A 22,782-nucleotide genomic window follows, 5' to 3' on the forward strand; every position below is an offset into this window, starting at 1 on the left:
ATAAAAAGATTTATATATAAAATAGCATGGCATTTTTACACTGTGTAAAAAAACTGTTCTGTAAAATGCTTTGAGTGGTCATCAAGATTAGAAAAGTGCAATATAAATATAGGACAGTTTCCATTTAGTGTGCAAATTCCAAGGGTTCATACATTTGGCTGCAAAATGTGTCTTGGGTATCTATAAGTGTTTTACTTTAAGTTAATCCACAAAAGACCTGTGTTTCAGAGTTGATTCAGAGTCAAGTGTCAATATGAGGAAAAGGAAAGTACAGAAGATAATTATAAGGCTCAAAGTAAGTCTGTACATATCTACAGAAACACCCAGCAGTATGGCAGCCTACATTAAAGAGGGGCAAACTAGAAACTGGCACGTCCAAGTGCATCATCTGTATGGTGAAGGAAAACTAATTTATGATGCTCAGCAAATCAAGAATGCTTTAGTCAGATTCCACAAGACTTTATGCACAGAACCACAGTGGGTTTACCACAAGATGTAAACCCCTGGTACCCATCAAAAATTTAAAGTCCAGGCTAGACACCAAGGAAAGTGGCTGGAGTTCTGGAACAGATTTCTATGGACTGATAAAATAAAAGTCAACCTCTACCAAAATTGGAGAGAAAATTGTGAAGAAAAACAATTTACCCCCCTGACCCCAAGATGTCAAACATGGCAGTGGTTCTGTTATGTCTTGTTAGTGTATCGTAGCAACTGGAACTAGCAAACTGAGATCATTTCACTCCTGAAGAAAGCAACAGGATGAATGAAGAGCTATACAGGAGGATTTCTCTGTGGTCATATTTATTAAAAATCTGTCAAAACTCATTGGACAACATTTTGTCATTCAGGAGGAACTTCCTTAAAATCACTTTAAACCCACTTTTACTGCTTGGAAATGGGGCAGTACATCCTGTCCACGTCCAAACATCATTAAAATGCAGGAATATTTAACAGCTGTAGTGGATGAAGCAGCTGTGTCAGGGAAACGTTAACCTCATGCCGGGAGATGGTTTATACAGTCTCACCTCACCCTGTTAGTGCCGGCTGGCCTTGGATAAAACGACGACAGCATCCCTGCCTTTTTATATCCCTTATTACTTCTATCCACATCTACACTGAGTATAAAAATGTTCTGAACACCAGCGCTTCTTATTAAACTGAGCGTGAATCCATGGGACACATTTGATCCGACATCGATTTTCCCCTTTAAAAACATCTGACGCGTTGCAGTAGGGTGGAGGGGTTTAACAGAATGAGAGATTATTGACTAAAGGCAACCGGGTATAGATTTTATACAAGTGTGTTTAACTCTGATATATTTAGTTTGTCCTCAGTGTGGAGATCATACTTACGATCACCGCATCTATCGGCCAGAAAAATTGTGATTTCTTTTCATTCAATTTCTCTGCATGTCTTTTCTATATGTTTCAGGTTCAACTGATCCACTACAATCATGAGCTGTACACAAACTATACAGAAGCTGCTAAAAGCCCCAACGGACTTGTCATAGTGTCCATATTCATGAAGGTAAGTCTCAAATATCTTTAATAACTGCCTGTCTGCCAATGTGCTGTTTTCACTCACAATAATTACATTTTATGTTGACATGCCCCAGTGGCTTACAGGACGACATTTCGAAATGGGTTGTACTGGAAATCCATAATACTGACTGTCACATTGTTTTTTATCTTTTTTACATTCCTCTGCACGTTCTGAATTTGAGCTACAATGATCTGGTTTAGTCAGTGTTGAAGCATTACAAGTTGGCTACATCATATAAATATGATTGAACATGTGGAGCAAAATAAAAACGGGCTTGACATTATGTTAAGTGCAATTTGACTTGTGATTTACAAAAAGCACAGGTATTACCAATAACCCACACAGTGACTGGATCATTGTTTTTGACATGTCCACCATGAGAAATGGAAGCCGAATGCAATTCCGACATCATTCATTTTATAACTGTGACATGTCAAAATGTCTTTAAAAAAAAGACTTGTAGCAGTGACACATTTTATACATCAGTACATTTTCAGTATTTTACAATACTAACTTATTCAAAGTCTGACACTCCCCTGACCATGCCATAAATTGTTAATGCAATGTGCAGTGAATACGGAAAAAATTACATCAAATACAAATTTGGTGTGACCACCTTTTATTGGTACAAGTTCACACAGGTTGTCAAGGTACTTAGCAGTTAGGTTGCTGCAGACTTCCTGGAGAACGTACAGATCATATGCAGATATCGGGGGGTCTGTGGGGGCCACATGTTCTGTCGCTGAACCAACAATCTGTTGTTCTGGTTCTTGGTCTTCTTATCTGAGGATAGTTTTTAATGACTGGCTGTATGACTCTCTAAATAATGACATGAGCCTCTAACAAAGCCTTGATGATATTAAATACACGTATCAGACAGAAGAAACAGACACAACCGAAAATGGGTATTCAATCATAATACAAACCAATCTCTGAGTATTTTTTTACTCAATCAATCAGTCAATCAAATTGTCTGTACAGCCCATAGTCACATATCACAATTGTTCTCATAGGGCTTAAAAAAGGTGCAACATCCTCTGCTCCTTAACCAAAAAGGAAAACTCAGCTTTAAAGTGATTGTCTCATCGCACATCAGATTAATGACATGATAAAGATATTATGAGAACTCTGAAGGACACTACAAGAAGTTGCTGGAGTTTCTCTGTCGCCCTCTATTAAACAACAGATATAACAAGTACTGCCCAACTTCTGTAGCTTTACAACCTTTTTTCTGTGTGGGATCTGTGCTGAATTTAATACGAAGGGAGAAGTTCCTGTCTTTGCAAGTCATGCATGGTACTACCCAAAGTGAGGCTTTGTTTGAGCAAGTTATTTTGTCTGAAACCAGCTGTGAGTAGCTTCACCATCACTGCCATCTGACATCAGATGCCTTGCCAAAGAAAGAAAGTTCCAGCTGCCGCATTAGAGAGGTTAGTGAGTTGTGTTAAATGATTTAGTTTGGCTTGCGAAAGATGTTTTAAAAATTTAATTGGGCCTTGATAGGAAAAAGGTTCCCCACATTATTCAGTTCTGTTTGCCAGAACAGTCATTGCAGGTCGGGCTACAAAGGTTTAGATAAATTTAGATCCTATATGCACAAAGCCTGAATCAATCTTAAATGTGTACTCTGTGTCTCAGAACATCAAACTGAATTCCCCTTGGCGGCTTTTCTAAGAAAATAAACTGTATATGACTTAGCCAAGACATGCATCTATGCAAAATGCCAGTAACTAAAGGGAGGTTCAACAATGCAGAAAGTGTTCAGGGCGGTTGATGAGGATGAGGTACAATCGAATGTTACCGCATGGATTTTGGTGTTTCTACTGAACAAATCTGTCAAAATATGTTCATTTTCAACATCATTGTTTTTGGGGTGGATTCATCACACTGGAATATGAAGCCACATATTGGTTAAAGAACTCAGTCGGAGGTGAAATTTTGTTTCTGCATGATGGTTGCAGGGCTCCCACTCCGTCACTCTGCTGCTCAGCCTGCACATTTCCCACAAACAATTAGCAATCCAATTATCCTGCTGAGCAAAACAATGTGCTCCTTGGCTTTATGTCAGAGCTGAGCAGCAGTGCTAGGGTGGTGGCAGCACTCCCATGTCTCTTTGCTGTGTGTGAGAGGTTTCCATCTTGAATGAGAGGCTTAGAGATCAGAGCGCTAGCCAACGTCCTCAGCACTGTGAACACCAAGGCTGAGAAGTCAAAGGGACCATCCTTTAGTCTTGAAGAGCCAGAGGAGACGCTGACCCAGGTCAACCCTCCTCGATTCTCCCATCTAACCAGCAGAAGAGTGCGTAGGAGGGAAAATCCATTCATTGCTTAGGTGCTGTGCATCTGACAAACACAAAGGGCAAAGTTTGTAAAGAGGTTTCAGAAGGCAACAAAATTTGGAAAATAAAGTTTGGGTCATTAGTAAGAGTTGTTTCGAGGCTAGCAGCACGTTAACCTGATCTGAATATGAGAATCTGCGCTAGATATCTGGTAAAGAAGCCTGTGTAAAAACCTGAGGGTCAAACAAATTAAATTAACAACCACAGTGTTAGTGACATCCAATCTAATCTGTTCTATTGATTCATATTTGATTTACTTCAAATTTTTGGAAACCTGAAAATAATATAGTCAGCGTACCCTGCATTAAGTATTACACAAATTCAGTAGCTGTGGTGTGGTTATTATGTTCTCAACTACAACAGCTGAGCATTTGGGATTTAAACTGCTTCTCACCTCTGGCTAGCTTCTTCTCTGTCGCAGCAACAGATAAGGGTAATTGGTTTCATAGTACCTTATGCCATACCAGCAAATAAATCTATAGTATTGTAAAAATATCATGAAACTGTTTTTTTTATTTTTTCAGAAGGAGCTATAGCAGTAAAAAATAAAACACATCTGGAAGCAGTGTCTTGCATAGTATGGTGACTTTTTTCATCATCTTTATTATTTTATTTCCTGCTGGTCTCAGGCCAGTACGACTGAACTGAAACCAATGGAGATTATTTTCAAACAAACCTTAAAATGTTTTTTTTTACAGAAAATCATTAAATTACCATCATTGTCACTTACTGTCTAAATACAACCTCTGCAGTTTTCAAAATCTCATTCTGTTTTCAGAAGTACGATTGGTATTTAGGATCATGCACAACGCTGCTCCGCCAGATTTTTTTCTGCTCCGCTCGGAGCAAATGAGCAGAACATCTCGATCTGCTCTAAATTCAGACTTAAACTTCCCTCTGCGGGGGACTGCCTTTGTGCAATCTGCTTTCTCATTTACGGCCCTCAAACATTGGAATATGCTTCCAGCTCAGCTTAAAATTTGCACAGACTTTCACTCCCCGTGGTTTAAAAAAAATGTTTCAAATTTATTTAAATTTTCTCTGTCATGTCAACAATAATTTGAAAGTGATTCCGATTTTTTATTGTATTTAATTGCAATTTTTCGATATATTGAATGAATGTGCTGGTATATGCTGATGTGTACTCGTAGATTTTTTCTGTATAACTTATAAGTTGTATGTAAATTAATGTTTTAGTATTTGGTGTGTTTTAGCTTTAGCGTGTACCTGCCCAAGGTCTGCAGATGGAGATTAGCTGAAATCTTGCATAAATCATCTCTTCTCATTTTGAGATTAATGTTTTTGTTTAAAAAACATAAAAAAGAATATATACCCTTGTTTCAGCAACTAAGCACGTTCATGCATGTTTTTTTTAAAACATAGGCGAACCTGCTATGAAAGGATTTTCCTTTCCCTTTGCCAGTAGACACCTTAGCTTTCTGTTGTCATGTTCAAGATGTAAAACAGGGTTAGAAAACAGTGGAAAGCAGGATGGTGGTCAGTGACTGTATTACAGTGGTAACATTTTTATATCTTTCACTTGACTTCCCCCAGACTCAACTGACCAACAGACGGTTATGAGTTTATATCAGAAATCAGATCTGCATCAGAAACAGGTTTTAAATCCTAGGATAATTAGACCAACCTTTTTTACATTTCCCCATGTGTCTTATGTTGTGATGCCATCCACATTCAGAAGGGGAAAATCTTTCTTCCATCTTGTTCTTGCCAATTTGTACGATAAGTTTATAAACCAACACATTGTTGAGTGATTTAGAATTGTTTTGATTTAAAAGTATTAATAGTGTTTGTGGTCACCAATGTGTAAAATGTCTAAAACTATTTAGACTAAACCTTTGTGAAACAGTTATACCAAAAAGGACCTAACTATTTTACAACACTACTTTTTTTCACCCCCTTTAAAAAATACATAGAGCACAACATTCAGTGAAGGTCGTTGCAAAAGTTGTTGAAATTACCAACGCAATTCGCATTGCAAATTCAGAGGTAGTGAAGGGAAGACAATTTTGTTCAGGCCTGTTGCGGTTTTATCCAAAGAACCCATGAAAAAACACAATCACGCTCACACATGACTACTCACCTGCCACCCACTCACACACCCACCCAGCTGACTGTTTGATCAAGTCACTCTGTAGTAGTGTGGTGCAGGTAATTATCCAAATTTTTGTTCAGAGCAGGAGGTTCTTTTTCCTACTTTTCACAGACTTGTGCTTTATAACTTTCCGATCTCACCACTGTGACTCAAAATGCCAGGAATACCCCCCACCACCTATTCTAGGCATGGAGTCGTGAGGCACGATTTAGGACAGCAGTGGGTGACTGCAGCTCCGTGAGAAACTGGTGAAAACTAAACTCTCAGTCCACAGACAGACATTGGGGTCGGATTTTACAGAGAATGGAAAGGCCATTTCTCCCAATGAAGCACCCACTTCAATGTTGACTGATGTAACAGAGAGAAACATGTGGATCTTTAAAATGTGTCTCATGGTTATCCTGTGTCTGACCATGAGGCCCTACGGCTGTAGTTCTCTCCCACCTAATGTGAGGACATTCCTGGAATGGAAGAGACAGGATAAGTGAATTGCCCTTGGCTGCTTTTCTAAGAAAGCAACCAAATGGAAAGAAACAGAAAGTAGGAAAACTAAGCAGCTTGAGTTTCTGGTAGAGCTAAAGTAATTTCAGTTGCAGGGAGAGGAGGACAAGGACAAGCACATCTCGTTTTGCTCACTTTGCCCAAACACATCTCATTGAGTAAGGTATAGATGGCGTTAGGGAAAGAAGAGTCTAAGAATGGCAGGGGAGTATGATATGCTTCCTTCAACAATTAGCAAGCATGTCTCTGAGTTGGGAACTGCCCCACGCATCTCGTACTTCACTGAACATTGAAGAATTGAAAATGCCTTTCAGCTATTGGAGTCATTTAACTTGGTGCAGTTTATGGGTCAAGTTTCTTTAGTCTTGTTTGTGTGTGTGTGTGTGTGTGTGTGTGTGGTCCAGGTATTACTCGTGTTTTATGTGTATTCTTCTTCATGGGGACAAAAAGCAAGATCTATAATTTTAAAAGTGATGTTTTAAGGTTAGGTTTTGGTTAAGATTAGGGTTAAGGTTTAGATTAAGGTTGGGGTTAGGCAAGTAGTAACTATGGTTAAGTTTGGAGTAAGTTTTGAGGAACTCAATGTAAGTCAATGTAAAGTCATCTGAAGTCACGGAGGTGTGTGTGTGTGTGTGTGTGTGTGTGTGTGTGTGTGTGTGTGTGTGTGTGTGTGTGTGTGTGTGTGTGTTGGTGTGTGTGTTGGTGTGTGTGTTGGTGTGTGTGTTGGTGTGTGTGTAAGTAATTAAGTAAGTTTGCATTACTAAACATCTGTCCCACTTGTTTGCAACACCAATTAAAGACCTGTGTTAGTTAAATTATTTTTAAAAATCCAGCTGTCTCATTTCTAAAATGTAGTTTGCAAAGACGTCACCAACAAAAAAAAGTATATGTAAAGACAACAACTTTGAGGCAGCTGTGGCCCTGGAGGTAGAGCGGCTCATCCAATAACCAGAAGGCCGGCAGTTTGATCCCAGTCTCCCCATTCCCTACCTCGACCCAATCCTGTGCCGAAGTGTACATGGGCAAGATACTGAGTGTGTGTCTGATGTGTCATAGAGAAATATGACTGTATGAATGTGTGTGGGTGAATGGAAAAACTGTACCGCAAAGCGCGTTAAAACTCTATATAAATACAGACCATATTTAAATACTCAGCATGTCCTGTATCCAAACACATAAAGTACATAAAGTACAATCATCCATCTTCTCATTTAACTCTCTGAAATATGACTTTAATGGGAAGTTAAATGTTCACTTTCTTTTCTTTTGGCCCTGTTACATTGCTGTGACCCCGTTGTGGTGGCAGGGGAGAGGCTACATGTAGCTTAAGGAAAAATGGATGGTAACATTCAGCAGGGTCGCTGGATCCTGGCACGTTCATCCCTGATAGACTGAAACTTGTTTTGATCCTCTGTGAAGTTGCTTTAGAGCAAAAGCACAATGTATTTGTTTTCTAAAAAGATGGAATATGATTCGTCATGGCAACAGTGTGTGGCTGTGAGCTGTTTCTAATGGTGTCTTGAAAACAGTGGGAGCCTTTGTTTTCCAGAAGGCAAAGCAGCAGTAGAGGAGAGTGTGGGAGCTTCTGACGGTGCAAAATACATCAGTGGGTTTAGATATTTCATGAGCGTTAAATGTGATGGGTAAAAAATACACTGGCGTTATCCTTCAGATGCTGGACTAAGTCAATTGAATTGAGTTTATTTTTCAGTTGTCAGTTTATTACTTTTTCAAGTGTAACATAAACCCTTTTCTTCCTGTCCCTTTAATCCAGATTGCAGAGGCATCGAACTCGTTCCTGAATCGAATGCTGAACAGAGACACCATAACAAGAATAACATATAAAAGTAAGTGACTACGAAGAAATCTAAATGTCGAAACATCTGTACTACTTTTTGTTGTTAGCTGTTCAATAAACCTGCAACTTCGTATTGGGCTGTTAGCTTAGCCTGTGTTAATGCTCCTCAAACAGATGTACAATTTACTGTTCTCTATTTTTATTGTTTGTATGCTGGACGTTGTGTGCAGAGCTTTTTATAAACAGTCTATGGTGCAGAGTGAAGTTAGAAAACTTTGTGTTCATCCTACCTGGTTTATCTGAAATGATTTCATAGTCAATGTTTTTCACTGTTCGTGTGTGTGGCTTACATGTCAGTTTGAATGCTATTTATTTTTTCATAGCCAGAGGTCTTTTAAGCCATCAACACAATCTTCAGACCCAAGTTCACAACTTCAAAATAAAACCTCTGTATTTCAGCTTCATACATAGCATTGCAGACACAAAATGAACGTTGTGCTTTTACTTTGTATACAAATTGATAAGAATGCTGCTGCCATGAAGGAGATTCGTACCCGCGACACCGTTGAATGTCTGATGAAAAAAAAAATTCAGATGATCAAGATAATCTAGCAGCGATTCGGACTCGTGGTTTGACCCAGCTGCCGACCGCTGCTGTAGTTTATCTGAGGATGTAGAACTCGTTCAACTCGGGCCACAGACTGAAGGCACACTGCCCCACCCCCACTGGCTGCTGCAGAGGATCTTTATTTATATAAATGTTTGTAATATTGTGTCCAAATTGCATCAAATTCACACAGCAGCAAATCCATCAAGTTTGTAGATGATCGAAAATTAAAGGACAGACAGAAATACAGATAGTCTGGATAGTAGGATACTGCATCCCTCTCAACACAGCCCCCTGCTGACTTCTTCAACATGTAAAGACCACAACAACCGTGACCGCTAAGCCATTCTGAGATATCGTGGGCTGTGATTGGAAAAGTGCTGTTTGAGGGAGGACTTTACCAAACAGTCAATTGTTCACCAATCAAATAGGTTTTACTTTAACAGGCGCCTTGCTTTTTGTCTCTCTCCAAGCATCATTTTTTTTATTTCAAAGTGACAGTTCAAGGGATGCTGCGGAACGGGGATGATGAGAGGCCTGCATGAGAACTCTTGATAGCTGGAGGAGGATGTTGGTGAGGAAGCATGTTAGGCAGCAGTCGACAGCCGCTCTCCCGAGGTTTCCCTCCGCCAGCCTGCCATGGTGCAGAAGCAGCATCGGCACAGAGATGGCCCGGGGCTACCTTGAAAAAAGAGACAAATAATTGGATTAATGGGGGGAGCAGTGAGTAGCTGCATAAACACACTGACCCCTTGTGGCAGGGAGGAGTCTCAGAGGCACTGAGCGGCGCAAGAGGCTGCCGGCGAGGGTTGGTGGGGTTGCTCCTCGGGGTCCAGCTGGAGGAGCTGAAGAGGAGCATGGATTCTGACAGCTGTCAAAACTCCCTTAGATACACCATGTCACACCCACTGACACACACACACACACACACACACACACACAGAGTCGCACACTGCCCCCTCAAGCTTATGAGTCCTTAAGCACATCCCCTCTCAGCCAGTAATGCTGCCTGACTAACTCTTTTTTAAAAGCACATATGTGAACACATCCACACCATCCAAAGAGAATTATTTATCTCAGCCACACCATCAAAGATCAGTGATAGATCTGTTCTTCAGCTTTTGTAGGTGGAGGCGTAATAGCATATAGAGCAGAACAGAGAACAGGGATTTTGTCAGTTTAAGCTGGCCCTTCTCATAAATTAATATTATTTTCATGAATACTCTTTACAAGGTGCAGTATGTAATAGTGATGCAGAACACAATAGAATTCGCATTAAAGCTGCAATGGTCCACCACACTGACCCCCATCAAAAATACGCAGCCCATTTGTCAGCAGAGGCCCAAGAGATGACAAGTTATTGGGAGCATGCTATTGAAGTGTGAAGAGGAGGAGAGAGAGTTGCAGTCTGTCTAATTAGAGTCCTGACAGTGGAGACAGTTTGGATAAAAGAGCTTTTGTGCTGCATCACCAGCAGCCCGTCATTCACAGAACAGTAAATGATATGTGTGGATAAGAAGTGGGAGAAAATGTTTTGAAAGATGAGCTCAGTGTGTGATGAGGGGGTGTGGGGGGGGGGGTTTAGTTTATTGTGTGCAAGCTAAGAGGAGAGTGTAGTCTATTAAGTTCCCACAAAAAAAAACTCAGTGTTTAGTGACCAACCCAGACATGATTATTGAAATTACTCCTCATCTGCTCCTTTTATTTTTCAAATACACTATATATACTCCCGTGAAAATGCTATAGAGATTTTGATGCCATAATACTGTAACAATCCAACGTAAACTTACCACAAGCTACAAGATCGTGAAACAATGCTATATGCTCTTGTTAACGCCACAAGTCTATATAATAACAACTGCGTTTGAAAAAAATGTGTTCTATTCGCGATGTCAAGGAGAAATACTACACTACCCACAATCCTCAGGTATAATAGCCACGTCTCTGATTGGTGGAGCTCGCTGTTAATATGGAAATGTTTACCACAACTATGGAAATCATGTCAGCTATGACCGACCGACATGTCACGGACCGTCAGATGTGCTAACATCCACTAGTTTAGCCTCTTCTGGTGGACTTTTAGGATTAAAACACTGTGTAAATGACCTCATTTCGAGTCAATATGAATGCCGTGGCTTACGGAAACTTGGGTGACACCACACGAGCAGTATAGAGGCATTTTTTGTTTTTTCTGTTGTTTTATTATGTCTAAAGACTTCAATTGTATTGGATTCTGCTTTAACAAAGTTTACCCCATGAGATTCTGATAATATACTGATAACACTGATAATATAAAGATACTGATCATAGTAGCTTTAATAGAAGTCCCATGTACCAAATTGCTAAGAAAATTCCCTGCACAAAGGTTCTTGAGCATGTGGGGGAATATAAATACCCAGGTTATCTCTCCATGCATGTGTGTGTTACTACACTGTGGTTCTCAACCTGGCCACTTGGGCCCTATTATCTAATGACTAATTTAATTAACATCTGTCTGTCTGTCTATGTGGAATGCATATCTCTGCTTCATACATGGCATGTGTCTTGTTAATGGCCAAGGGAAGTGGATTGTCAAATTTGGTGCGATTATGATCATGTGATACTTTCAATAATAATAAAAATCTTATCATCAGGCAAACTGTGCCATTATTCTGTGGACTGAGTTGAAAATGTCTTCTTCAACGACCTTGGATAAACTACAGCAGTGGTCAGCAATTATGCAATCATATCTGTCCTGCCAGATCATTTTCATAATTGGATTATTTTTATTTCACTGACTGACACAGACCCTCTCTGGTGTTTCGGGTACTAATCTCAATCATTGCACCATCAAGCCAGCTTTTATTTTGAAAAGTTGTGAACCTGGGTCCAAAGATTGTGGCCATGTTTCACAGAAATTAATCACAAATTGTTTGTTTTTCCTCATTCTTCTCTAATGTTTTGTGAAATACTTATTTTTACCTTTGCAGGCCTGTTAAAAAACTACAGTGCTGTATCATCCTCTTGTTAATACATAATAATCCCCTTCTCCCTGCAGATGACGCGTATCTACTGACTGGCCTGAACATAGAGGAGATTTACCCAGACACAAGTAGTTTCATCACATATGAGGGATCGATGACCATCCCTCCGTGCTTTGAGACGGTCACATGGCTCCTGATGAACAAGCCTGTGTATCTCACACGTATGCAGGTGAGCCTTCGCCACCAATCCACACCTGAAATAAGGATGTTTCTCTGCTGTAGAGACATGTCTATGGAGGACCATTAGTGTCACATGTTTGGTTATAAATAATGTCATCAATTAATAATTTATTGTAAAATTAATATATACATTCATAAATTTGCATATCAATATATGAATCGTTAAATAAAAGAACAAAATTCCATTCGATGTTTTCATGGAAAATAAAGAGCAGAATTATGAATAATTTATATATAAACTATGAATGTCAATTAATGGTTCAAATTGCAAATATAAAAAAAATGTGTTAAAAGAATATTGCTTCATTCAAGTTCTCATATGTAACATTTAATAATTTTTAAATTCATTAATGGTTTCTTTTATTACACAATAAATCATGAATTAAAGAAAAGGTTATGTCAGCTCAATAATCATGCTTTTACTCTGAAATGTTCTCCCTCTAATATCCTATAATGCAGTGGATTCACGCCAGGCTCACATTTCCATGGTGCCTATGCATACTTTTCTCTTCTATTTGTCTCTTTCCCTGTCTCCCTATTATATTTAAGATGCACTCTTTGCGCCTGCTGAGCCAGAACCAGCCATCTCAGATCTTCCTTAGCATGAGCGACAACATTCGCCCGGTCCAGCCGCTGAACAACCGCTGCATCCGCACCAATATCAACTTCAGCATGCAGGGCAAGGACTGCCCCAACAACCGGGTCCAGAAGCTCCAGTACCGAGGTAGAACTGACAAACTAATTCCCACTGATGCTTGTTTATCTCTGTCTCCATCGTGCAGCTACATGATAGGACTGCATTTAGGTAGCACTGTTGTCGCCTTGACGACCACTCAAAGCACTTTACACCATGAGCCACTTTCACCCATCCTTGTAAACATTCATCCAGTGCATCGGGTGCAGTTTCTTGCACAAGCACACTTCAACATGTACGGACCCTGGGATCAAACCACCAACCTTCCCTTTAGTGGATGGCCCACTCTTCCTCTTGAACCACAGCTTCATTTCATTAGTCAACACATTATATTCATCACCCTAATAGGTGTTCACCAAATATTATATACTCTGAAGTAAATTATGTTTTTTAGATTGTGGATATTTCTATACAAGTGGCCATCGTCTATTGTTTATGATAATTATGCACTCAACAAAGGATTTGTGGAGATCTGAAAATATGCCAACATCACTACAACATAATCCGGCAGAGCAAGGAATAAGAGTGAGATGGGCTGTAAACAAGACAACAGTTCAGCCAGAGTAAACCTACAGTGGCCGAGTCCTCTCACAGGAGCACTTTAACAGAAAACACCAATGCCAAAGCCACACAATGGATGTTGACCATGAAACTGTGGATGAATGTGAGTTAAGTGAGCCGTCATTTGTGAAAACTTTGAAAAGCCAGTCGCGATACAATAGTGTAACATTTTAAGTGGCAACTGGCTTGACTGGGTTTTCACAAACGACAGCCCTCTTGACCCTCTTGACCGCGGAAAGTAACTCTGCTTGTTTCATTGTTGTCGCTAACCTCGAACCTAATCTCGAACTTAATATTGCAGCTTGGTAATTAAAAGTTAATGAAATGTGGCTGAGGGGTGGAGTGGTCGTCCTCCAACCAGAAGGTCAACGGTCCAACCTCAGTCTTCCCCCATCTGCATGCCAAAGTGTCCTTGGGCAAGATACTGAACCCCTAAATGGCCCCTCATAGATGTTGAATGCACTAATTGTAAGTCGCATTGGATTAAAGTATCAGCCAAACGACATGTAAAATTGTAATTTTGTATTATATACGTTATGGAAAACAAGACAGTAATGGAGAAATACTATGAACCATAATAAGGTACTGTCTTTGTGATAATGCTAAGAATATCTTCCCCATTACTTGAGGGTAAGATAGTTTGAACAGTCATTTTTAATGTTTATCTTTGGAGTAGTGTCTACGCTGAACTCACTCCAGTGTGACTGACCGTCCACTCAAACACCACAGCTGCTGAGTCAAATGGTCACTAACATGATTATTGTTCCCCCGACTTTCCTGCCCCTCCACTCTCATCTGTCTTTAACCCTCTCACTGGCAATTTTTCTCATTCACACACTAATGACACAGCGCACAGCTTCCCATCCACATAATGGCAGGAACTACCCGGTGAAAATTGAAAAACAGTCATTCATAGAGAGCCCCAGACTCAAGCCAATAAAGCTCGCACTCTACTATATTGGATCTCTCCCTAGCTAAACATTTTATATTAATGATTCTATTTCTGAGCATGGTCTCAGCTTTTTGTTTTGAACTGAAACCTGAATGACTTCATCTTTCGCAGACACTTAGTCTTCTCCTCATTTCACTTTTTCATCTTCCAGTGGACACACTTAAAAGAGGAGGTGGTAGTTTCACCTTTCACCTCATGTTCCTTTTAGAAATGTTCTAACACACAGTAGAATACTGAGAAAAGCACAACTCACTGTGACCCTCTACCCCCTCCCAAAAAAGGATGCAACTTTTTAAAGATTTTATGTCCAGTGTTCCGATCAGTCATTATAAAATAATTTTCCTCTGATTACTGACACTGATTCAAAGTTATTACAAGAGGTATCGATATTGATTGCAAATCTGGTAAATACCTTTCATCCATAGATAACTGGCTTAACCAATTAACTTGTTGACAACGTTAATGATCAATTGATATTTTCATGAGGTACAATTCAACACAAAAGAACACAACTAATTTACAAATCATGGAAAACTGCTGTAATTTATCAGCTGAAAATAATTAGTTGAAAAGCTGAGAGAAGATGGAGAGGAAGGAAATTGTTCCCTTTATCATCTTTCAACTTTGAATTGTCAATAACGCCGACAGTAAAGAGAGACAAGCCCATTTCAAGTTAATTTCAGAAGACTAACCCCAGAGTGCTTTCTTCCATAACTGACATTGTTTTAAATCGATAACCCGTTCCCAGTCTTCATAACAACGAATTTGGTGATGGATTTATAAAACACTGTCAGTTTTGGAAGAAAGCACTCCCCCAAGAAACGATGGTAAACTGCTGTCTTAATTAAGGCATCTTCCCCCGCAGGTTGTTAAACGTCAGAGCTCAAACCTCTAATTTCTAATCTGCCTCTTGCAGCAGAGAAATATTGTGGATTCTAAAAGCATGGCCGTCTTTACCTAAAGGGATAGTTCACTGAAAAATGTTAATTCACACATTATCTACTCTCCACTGTGCCGATGAAGGGGTTGGTGAAGTGTTTGAGTCCACAAAACACTTCTGGAGTCTCAGGGGTAGACAGCGTTAAGTTGGGGGGGGGGCAACTTTAACTTTTTTGCTGCGCTACGTTCTTACATATCTGAGACTCATTGTGATTAATATGGCATTCCTCAAGGAAGCTTTGCTGGCCCATTGTAGTTTTCATTATACATGCTCCCACTTGGAAACACGATTAACCATCACCATGTCAACTACCATGTTGATGACACAAATGCACACGTCTGTTTCCCCACATGGCCCCGGTGCGCTGCTTGCTCTCATTCCTTGTCTCACCGACTTTAATGGGTGGATGAGTAAAAACGTTTTTAAATTTAAATGAGAACTTAGAACACACATCACAAAATTGGGATTCCGACTGAGTGAGTTTAAATGTTTACCAAAAAAAAGCAACATCTAGTTGAACTGGAGTCAGAATCTTAACTGAAAAGAAAATGTATCACAGTTCTGCACTGCCTGAGACATTGAACAAGCTACCTTTACCTTTCAGAATTGATTTAAAGTTGTTTTACTTGTTTATGAAGCTTTAAATGCCCCTGCATTTGAGATTTTCTTTAATATTATGTTCCCGACCAATCAGTATCGTCCTCCACTGCTTTTCTTTTTACATTTTCCTGATGTGCAATAACCTTTTCTTCAGTTTAGGTCTGGTCATACGTAGCCCCAAAATGAAGAATTGATTACATATTGATTACAACTCTGGGTAATTCAGTTACTTTGATTGTTAAAACAAAATGAAAAAAGTATAAAACTTTATACTTCATACCTTTGTATCTGTAATCAGTAGGTAAAAAGGGGAGTTCCACCAAAATGTAGCTGGAGTTAATGTTCATGACAAAACTGCACCATCCATACTGTGCTTCAGTCACTTAACAGTGAATGTGGGCCAAGACACTAAAAAGGAGCTAAAGGGCTGAGAATTCTCACATTTACTCAGTTTGTGGACTGCACTACCAGTGCAGCGCCATCGATCTCCCTCAGCCTACAAGATCCAAACACAACCTCGTTCATCTTCAGACCAGAAACATGAACCCATGTCAATGATCATCCCACCCCCGTCAAGACTGAAGGGGTTGTGATCAGAGGAGACATACACTGCTCTAAAAGACCACTTTCGATGTACTAACTGGAATGTATTTCCCATGCCTATTGGTGAGGCCATAGATGCACTGAAAGACAGGCTGTTCGGCTTCTGTGTGGACAAATCTGCTTCAGCCAAAACAGTTTTCCCAAGAGCAAGCCCTGGGTGACCAGGGACATCAAAGCACTCCTAAAAGAGAAGAATAGAGCAGTCAGGTCAGGGAGCAGGGAGGCAGTAAATAGGATCCAGTAAAAGCCGTCAGTGAATATCAGACAAGGAAAGGAAGCCTGTAAGAGGAAGATGGAGCAGAGGCTGAGGCAGACCAGGAAGGTCTGGAGAGGAAGAAGCACCATCATTGGTCACAGGACTGCAGTCAGATGGTCACAATGACAGAGCCAATGAGCTTAAGTGTTTCTTCAATAGATTTGACATGTAGCCTGACATTGTCCACTTTGATCAATATCCACCCATCAACGGTGACACCACTGTTGTCCATTCCGGCGCACCAGGTGATAAGGGTGCCTCTATGGGCAAGGTCCAACGCTGTAGTGGACAGGGGCAGAAGCCTGAAGGTGGCTGACATCAATAGACTCAAAAAGACTCAGAAGACTGGCTCAGTCCTAGGGGTGCATGTGGTTGTAGAGAGGACGATGACATTAAGACTTTTCTCCATCATCAACAATGTTGGCCACACTCTGAAGAGTACTCTGGTGAGCCAGAGGAGCACATACAGCCAGAGACTAACAGACACCACTATTATTTTAGATGTACAACCCACACAGAAGCTGGGCCACTCACGCAACTGGCCTATTCCCAGCCTTGCTTGCTCTGAACAAAACACTATTTCCCCTGAGAGCGGAAGCTGGTGCTGTTGGCATGCTGCAACTTGACGCTTCCTGTTGGTGCTGGGTGCAGCACTTGATGTTTGTCAAATGCCGTGCAGCAGCACTGGGGCGGCAGTTGTGTTCTCGGCTGAAGAGCTCCACAGGAGGTCCTCCTTTCCTTTGGCCATTTCTCCTCTTTCAGCACATTTCCATCAGTATTCTGTTGCTAAACTACTTTAAATCATTGACCCACATTACACTTTTTTTTATACATCTTGGCACATCACAGTAAATTTACTGTTAATGTACTTTTCCATTTTTGGACTTTTCCTTGCACATACATTTTTGCACATCTGCATTGTACATTGACTATTTTAAACAAGTATTTACTTATTTACTTCCTCTTTCCTAACTGAGCGTTGAGCAGTTGTAACAAAGACATTTCCCTGCAGGCATCATTAAAATATTCCTCAGTCTGATTTTAATTACGTATTTATATTCAGTTACATTTTTAAACTACCTGACAACCTCTCACTGCCTTTTGTCTGTTCCGGGGCTCCATGAGGTTACCTTTTTAGCAATGTTGCCCACATCCCAGCAGTCACTTTGATGAGAACAATATTTTATATTAATGATAGGAATAGTGGAAGGAACTTGAAACAATAAGGCCCAAGTTGCAGTATAGCAGAATTATAATTTAAAATGCATGGCAATTCTCTTCAAAGGTGTTAATTCGCTAAACCCAGATATGTTGCAGCTTCTGCAGCTATTTACGTCCTGTGAACTTCTGACAAGATGTATATTTTGGTCATTAAGCAAAATGTATTTTCACTCGCTAAACTCAGCTTCAGGGGCGAACATTCCTCCTAAATCTCCCGATGTAATTTGTTTTAGAAACAGCATCTACATGAATTCCAGGGGATTATTGCTTGATCTGGGCTCACTATTATAATTGATGAACTTCATATCAAATTGAATTGCTGAGCTGAGAGTCAGCTGATGGTTGTTACAGTGAAGGGGGAAATGAAACAGGCGGCACAAAGTGAGACGGCATGGACAGTCAGAACACCTGTTTGGCTCTGACTGACAGAACTGGCTAAAATCTGGCTTGTCACAGCTCACTGCAACCTGGGAGGTGTTGCCCGCAGTCTGTCATCTCCTCTGCTCTGTTTCAGCCAATATATCTGGTGCACAGAATGTTCCCTTTCACCCCTGAAGCGAAAATACGCTTAAGGCGAGAGGTAGCCCAAGTCTCCGCTAGTCACTGTGTTATTTTCCTCTTTTTCTTTTTTTGCCCCCAGGATTTGCTGTACTGTGGCGGACACGCATCATGATTGTCTTTCCTTCTGCATCTCTCTCTCTCTCTCTCTCTCTCTCATATTCTTTCCCTGTGCAGCTTGACTCAACCTTCTTTCGCACCTTAAAAGATGAAATTCTTATTCAGTGCAGCAGTTGTGGGGAGATTTCGAGCCTGCCCATCCACCTCAGACCCTCCTCAGCAAACAAACTTCGAAGAGCAAACCAGGAAATACATAAATAAATAAAACAAAGACATAGAAAGCCAAATAAACATTTGCAGGACTGCTTGCTTAATTGTTTGGAGATTTGAAGGCCTTTGAAATGAACTTAAAAAGGGAAAATATATCTCTGATTATTTGTGTACGGTCAACCTTTAGAGCGCAAGCACCAAGACACAGTTGTCCCCCCCCCCCCCCCCCCCCCCCCCCCCAGGGGAGGAGGTCGGGAGCTAATAATGTTGTGTATGTATTTGTTTGTTTACTGTTTAATGTGTCACGCCCGATGAAAGGAAATATGATTATGATAGCACTCTCTTAATAAATCCCTTCTTTCACAGCAGAGAGGCTCCTTTTCATCGAATTACAATGTTTACTCGGGTTCTTGGCGTCTCCTTGTGCCCGGTATAATTTTCTGTCAAGGTTGCCATTCAAATCGTAATGAAAACAATTCAGACCCCACCCCCTCCCCTCCCCAAACAGCACCCACCTACCACCACTTACCAAGGCTCATTCATTCCATTCACTAGAGTGCCGTTCCTCTTTAAACTGTATGTAATCGCTAAAGATGAAATATGGTGTGTGTGCGTGTGTGCGTGTGTGTGTGCGTGTGCGTGTGTGTGTGTTGGGGGGGGGGGGGGAGCAGTTGAACTGTGTTGAGAGCCGCATATATAAATCACTATTCTCACTCCTGTCCTTCTCCTCTCTTCCAGTGAACGAGTGGTTGCTAAAGTAGCCTCCCTTGGATGAGCATGGAAAACGAGTGTCAGAGATGGAGAGCAGGAGCGGGACGAGGCGAGGGGAAGGAGGGGAGGACGGAGGAGGTGAACCCTGGTTTGAGGCTGCATCTCATCTAAGATTATTTCATGGCATTGTATAAAGACAAACAACACCAGACATTATCCGAATTAAGGGACTTTGCATTGCGAGCAAAGAGACTCCTCTTTTCATACATACAGAACTGTTTGAACCCTCGATCTAACACATGCTAACAAGTCCTTTCCCCCACTGTACGACTATATCTATACGGACATTTTGATACCAATACTTTTTTGGGAGAAAACAAAAAAAAAGACACTTGGAAAGAAACTTAAAAAAAAAAAAAAAAGTTGAAGCATTTATTTGATAGCCTCCCAACCACTAGGACAACGTTGGGACTTTAAAGCCTTTGTACATAAAGATGTTGCTATCAACGGGAAAATCCAAGGACTAAGTCACTGCCCCCACCCTGCCGGTCAAGACTTAAAAGTGAAGTCACCTCGATTCACACGGACGTTTCATTACAGTCACGAACAAGGCATGCAGTCAGCGAAAAACCAACAGAGAGGGAACACCGCCTTACCTTGTCATTTTCCAAAACTAGAGTCATGTCATGGGAGACGAGTAAATATTTACAGGCTTTCTTACGGCCTCAGAGCAACCAGTGTCTTGGCCTCGTTTGTACATATTATAATTATCAATACTGCAGAAAAATCAATATGTAAAGAAACGTAATGAATTAACATTGAAAAGATATATCAAGAGGAGTTGAGAAATTTAAAAAGCTTGGCACACTTTGAATTCTGGAGCAGTTCTCAGTCTGAGCTGATGCCTTTTTTCTGTTTTATTGTTTACAATGGTCATACACTGTGTTTGAGTAATGTTATCAGCCCAATAAATGTGTCTGAAAAGTTCACTTTGGAAAATGCTTCACTATATGAGGATCTGACTTATTGTATCTGTACCTGTTTTGTACCGTTCCATATTAAATGTGTTGATATGTCAATATAACCCTTACAGGCGTGCTCAATAACGCCAGCACCACAGAGAAATCACCCGAGATCTCATGGTAGCGTTTCCTTGACAGAGCATCCGAAACAGCCTGGCTCACTTAGCGTTGTTTTCCGTGATACAGACAAAGCTTATCAGCCGCACACAGGGGAAGCTCTGTCAGGGTTACCGTGACTTGTCATGGTCTTTCAAATCACATCAGCAGCCATCGGGGGACAAAGAGGACAGGCCCCTGCCCCTCCTGTGCTGATGGAGGAGCACAATGCCTAACACAATGTTCTCTTTACAAGGAGCTGAGGAACAACTTCGTCGGGATCCTCTGCCTGGTTCACTATAAGTGGGTAATGTGGTGAAGGTTGAAGAAAGGGGAGAACACAACTCAAAGCAAGTAACAGATGTGGAACAGTTTAATGAGCAACTATACAAGACAGTAGTTATATAATAATAATAATTAGAAGGACACTTATGTCCCCTAATGAAACCATGTTTAAATTTACAAAATCTGGATCTTTATATGGATCTGCACCAAATGGCACCAACTCGTAAATATCAGTCCCCTAAATATGCCTCTTTCTCACCAAGATCCATGAATCTCTTTCTGGTAAATAAAAGAAAAATCTCTTAATATTAAAGTAAAGTAAAAAATTCCTGTATCCACCCCCTGATCCAAATCCGCACCAAAATTGAATGGGATCTTCCTTGGCTCATACCCCACTTCTCAACTAACTATGTAGATAAAAACAAACATCTTTGGCGGACGTAGCAATAATAATAATAATAATTATTATTATTATTATTATTATTATTATTATTATTAGTAGTAGTAGTAGTAGTAGTAGTAGTAGTAGTAGTAGTAGTAGTATTAATGAGCTGAAGATTCTGGAAGTAAGCAAACCCCATTCCAAACCACATTGACATTTCTAAAAACTAATTAAAACCAGCCTTGGTTGAAAACCTAACCTATATGTGATGCAGTTCCCTTCACATCTAGATAATGATGGTAAACCTTGTGGCTCATTGGTTCATTCTTTTTCTTATCTTTATCTTTCATTTTTATTCACACTCAACATTATTAGTTATTTCTCCTCTTCATGACTCCTATTCCACAAATAGGAGAAACATATAATCCCTCCCCTGCACATGTAGATGAGTCTTACATTTTAAATTAAAAACTTGTGTTTGAATGTTCATCTCTCAGGGAAGTGGAAACAGATTTCCACACGGTCACAGAGAGTAAAAGTTGGCTCCCTGGTCATTAGCTCAGTTATGAAATCGTGCCGCACCACGTCTCTGCTGCCGGGCTGCTAACAGCACTGTCAGTCACCCACCTGAGCTGAGAGCGACTGACAGTCGCAGTGCCTTGCGCTGTCGTGTGGCCGTCCGTTTCCGTCACTGGTCTCTATTTCCAAAACAGGTATGTTTTGTAGTGCGGATGTTTTAGGACAAGGCTCGGTTTGTCAGGTTTACAGCCTGACATGCTACTGCTGAAGGAAAAGTGCAGTGAGTCTGCACACAAAACGCATGTCAACACAGGCTCTTCTCAAACTGTTGGATGGACTCATTGACTTTTAGGGGACCGTCTTACAAAAGGAGGTAGTGGCAGATATTTCCAGATAGTCCCTTTGACTGATGGTGTTGCACACACAATAGACTGTCACACCTCTGTACAGGTGGCCAATGGCTACATAACGTAGGTGTGATTGTCCGAATGTCTGCTTCAGAAAGTCAATAAAAATGGATGCCCCCCCCCCCCCCCCCCCCACACATTGAAAAGGAAGGTTCAGTCAGAGGTGAAGTCCACACATCCTTCACTCATGTAAAAGTATAGATATTTGTGTTAAAAACAACTCAAGTAAAAGTAAAAGTACTTATTCAACCTCTTTACTCAAATAAAACTATAAAAGTACGAGCATTGAAATGTACTCCAGAGTATAAAAGTAAGAAGTTCCCTTCTGAAAGTCATTTTTATCAAATGTATCTATATGCAAAGCGAACTGAGACTCATGTCACATTATTATAGTTTGAAGACTATTTAACTGAAACCAGTCATACCTCAAATCAAATAAAAAACAATCAAACTAAAAACATGGGTTGAAAGCAAGAAAAGATTGAAAAGATCTATTGACTCAAGTATTCTTGATTTAAATAGGTAAAGGAGAGTTTTGTGAATCCTTATCGACGACTTGATCAGTGATGTTGGCTGATTCATCTCTTTCTGCCGTGTTGTTTC

General features: G+C 40.5%; 1 protein-coding gene across 1 annotated transcript in view; it reads left to right on the top strand.

Moving 5' to 3' along the window:
* Positions 1-20,457, top strand: part of ca10a (carbonic anhydrase Xa) — a 240,247-nt gene extending 219,790 nt beyond the window's left edge. The window contains exons 5-9 of the mRNA XM_034569647.1: positions 1,432-1,527; positions 8,269-8,341; positions 11,937-12,091; positions 12,652-12,826; positions 19,496-20,457. Of these exons, the coding sequence (XP_034425538.1) occupies positions 1,432-1,527; positions 8,269-8,341; positions 11,937-12,091; positions 12,652-12,826; positions 19,496-19,518 (522 nt within the window). The 3' untranslated portion in view covers positions 19,519-20,457. The remainder of the gene's footprint in view (positions 1-1,431; positions 1,528-8,268; positions 8,342-11,936; positions 12,092-12,651; positions 12,827-19,495) is intronic.
* Positions 20,458-22,782: the final 2,325 nt, after the last annotated feature.

Source organism: Hippoglossus hippoglossus, chromosome 19 (genome assembly GCF_009819705.1).
Source record: "Hippoglossus hippoglossus isolate fHipHip1 chromosome 19, fHipHip1.pri, whole genome shotgun sequence".
NCBI lineage: Eukaryota > Metazoa > Chordata > Actinopteri > Pleuronectiformes > Pleuronectidae > Hippoglossus > Hippoglossus hippoglossus.